The sequence below is a fragment of the Monopterus albus genome, unplaced genomic scaffold, assembly GCF_001952655.1.
Source record: "Monopterus albus unplaced genomic scaffold, M_albus_1.0 scaffold186.1, whole genome shotgun sequence".
NCBI lineage: Eukaryota > Metazoa > Chordata > Actinopteri > Synbranchiformes > Synbranchidae > Monopterus > Monopterus albus.
Genome location: NW_018128066.1, coordinates 2,170,632 through 2,173,199, shown reverse-complemented (window position 1 = coordinate 2,173,199; position 2,568 = coordinate 2,170,632). Strand labels below are relative to the sequence as shown.

At 39.5% G+C, this 2,568-nt stretch overlaps 1 protein-coding gene across 1 annotated transcript in view; it reads left to right on the top strand.

Annotated features, from left to right (window-relative positions):
- Positions 1-2,568, top strand: part of LOC109969930 (collagen and calcium-binding EGF domain-containing protein 1-like) — a 51,094-nt gene that overhangs the window by 4,630 nt on the left and 43,896 nt on the right. The window contains exon 2 of the mRNA XM_020617157.1: positions 1,427-1,507. Within this exon, the coding sequence (XP_020472813.1) occupies positions 1,427-1,507 (81 nt within the window). The remainder of the gene's footprint in view (positions 1-1,426; positions 1,508-2,568) is intronic.

Here is a 2,568-nt window from a genome sequence, read left to right as displayed (position 1 = left end):
TTGCCATAGTAACTGACTCTGAGTTTAGATTACCTCTCTTTGTGAAACGGGTTTAACTTACCCCGCTTCACGGGTTTAAGTTACCTCTGTTTCTGAAACCGAAAACTCCGAGTTGCCCTCATTTCGGGGTTAACAAACTCTGAGTTTCGACAAAACCGCCTTCTTGAAATAGGCCCCAGGAAGTGGTGTCAGAATAAAAGCATGATACTGGAAGCAGAGGAAACGGAATCATGACACTGTCACGATTTGCAGAGGCCACGATGAAGACATAAAACAATTGTCTGTTAGGCTCGACGCAGGAAGCTGCAGATAATGTCGAGGGGTGAACTCAATTATATAGCCAGATGAGGATAAGTAAAACACTGTTTCTTTAATAAGAGCACAAACAGCAAAATGATACAGAGAACTACATAAATCGCAAAACACACACTCAGGTCGAGAATACAGTCCAGGGTCAGAGCCAGCAAACTTACACAGCCAAGGAATCCACAAACGAGAGGTCAGAGAGAGAAGTTTGATAATCCATACATAGAAAACAGTCCAAAGCAAGAGGGCAAGGCAGAACACAATGGTCAAAATACACAATCCCGGGGTCAGAACAGGAAATACCAAAAAACAACAACAACAACAAAGGCTGGAAAGTCTGCACAGGAGAACAGTGTGGCACCTGGGAGTCATCTGCCTAAATAGGGGTGAAAACAGGTGCAAACAATCAGAAGCAGGTGAAAACTATGAGTGCTGATTAACGTAAAAAGGCTGAAACTTGTCTGAAAACACATTCATTTCATTTTACAAAAAAATATAAAACTTTTTAAAATTAAATGATTATAGGATAATGCCAGTGATTTTCTATATTTGCTATTTTTTCACAAGTACCATACAGACACTAAAACTAATAATGAATATCTGTAATGAATATATGTTTTACAAGAAAGAAAGAGAAAATCACTGGCCTTATATGTTAAAAGGATTGGGATAAATGATCAAAATTTGTTGTTTTCCCATTCATTGACAAATTGTTTTAGTTTTAATGTGTTTATGTAAAACAACAAATCAAAAAAAATCAGATGCATTAATCCTTCAAATGTCTGTCTCAAAGCTCCAGTACTGGTCAGTACTGCTAGTGTATTGTCATGTACTGTATGTAAAACAATGAAAATAGAGGCATTTTAGGTTAAATAACTGTTGATGTTTAAAACCCTATGAGGAACTGGCCAGCTACTAGGTATAACTCTTTAAAACTATAGTTTTGTATTGAAATTGGGGGTGTGTTGAGGGGGGAGAATGTGGATGAACTGCAGTCTCCCCTGCCCTTGACTTTTTGTTGCATGTCATTCTTCAACTCACTGTATTATATAGGTTTGCATAGATACGTATAGAGTCTAAAATCATTTACATTTGTTTCCATGTGTCTTTGTCTTCCCAGAACAGAGTGTCCAGATAACAAAATCTTGACAGTGGAATATCCCTGTGTTAATGCAGGAGGGAAGAATAGCACTTGTTTCAGGTAAGACTCAGTCATGTCTGTTGATTTTCATTGCTTCCCTCTGGTCAAATAATCCTGTAGTTTCACTCAGGGTGAGCCCCAGGATTTATTGTACAGTATACATTTTCATTCTGGTATTGAGCTACTTGTCTTTCCCAAAACATTTGCTCAAGGACACTTTGATGAGTGGCTGCTGAGACCTGAAGGGAGAATTGAATCTGAACACTTCTGGCGTTACACAATAGAACAGTTTCTGTAACCACTAAACTACCCCACCATGTCATTTCCAGAGCTCCACACAGGATATCCTCCTGTTGGAAACTCTCTATAGCAACTTGAGAGAGAAAATAATTTTCTGAAGATCATCACTCGGAGATTGAGGATGTAGTTAGTAAATGTGCTGTAATTTGGCAGCCAACACAGCTACTCTTTGACATTTGAAGACAATTTTATTTGAAACATACCTTGTATTGCCTACTTTTTTGGATAACATGGCCAAAACCAGATGCATTCTTACTTCATTTTAGTTTATTCAAGTGTGTTTTTTTTTTTTTGTAAAATAGAAATGAATAATGAACTTTTTCATTTCTTTACACTGTATTTTTATACTGCAATTTCCATCTGCACTGAGCTGAATTCCACTAGCCTGGATGTGCAGCAGCAAAATAAAACTTGAACTTGAAGTTTGTGCCCAGAGCTAAAAAAATTTAGGGAAAGCATCCTATAACCTAAAAAGTAGAAATAGTCTGATAGGAGAGTGATTACCAACACCACATTTGATTTAACTATAGACTCATTAGTGAACAGATAGTGTTTTTTGTCATCAAGGGTCAAACATACAGTTGACTGCTGCACATGCTGCTCCCATGCAGAATCCATCCATCCATCCATTTTCTTCCGCTTATCCGGGGCCGGGTCGCGGGGGCAGCAGTCTAAGCAAAGATGCCCAGACCTCCCTTTCTCCAGACACTTCCTCCAGCTCCTCCGGGGGGATGCCAAGGCGTTCCCAGGCCAGCCAAGAGACATAGTCCCTCCAGCATGTCCTGGGTCTTCCCCAGGGCCTCCTCCCAGTGGGACATCTC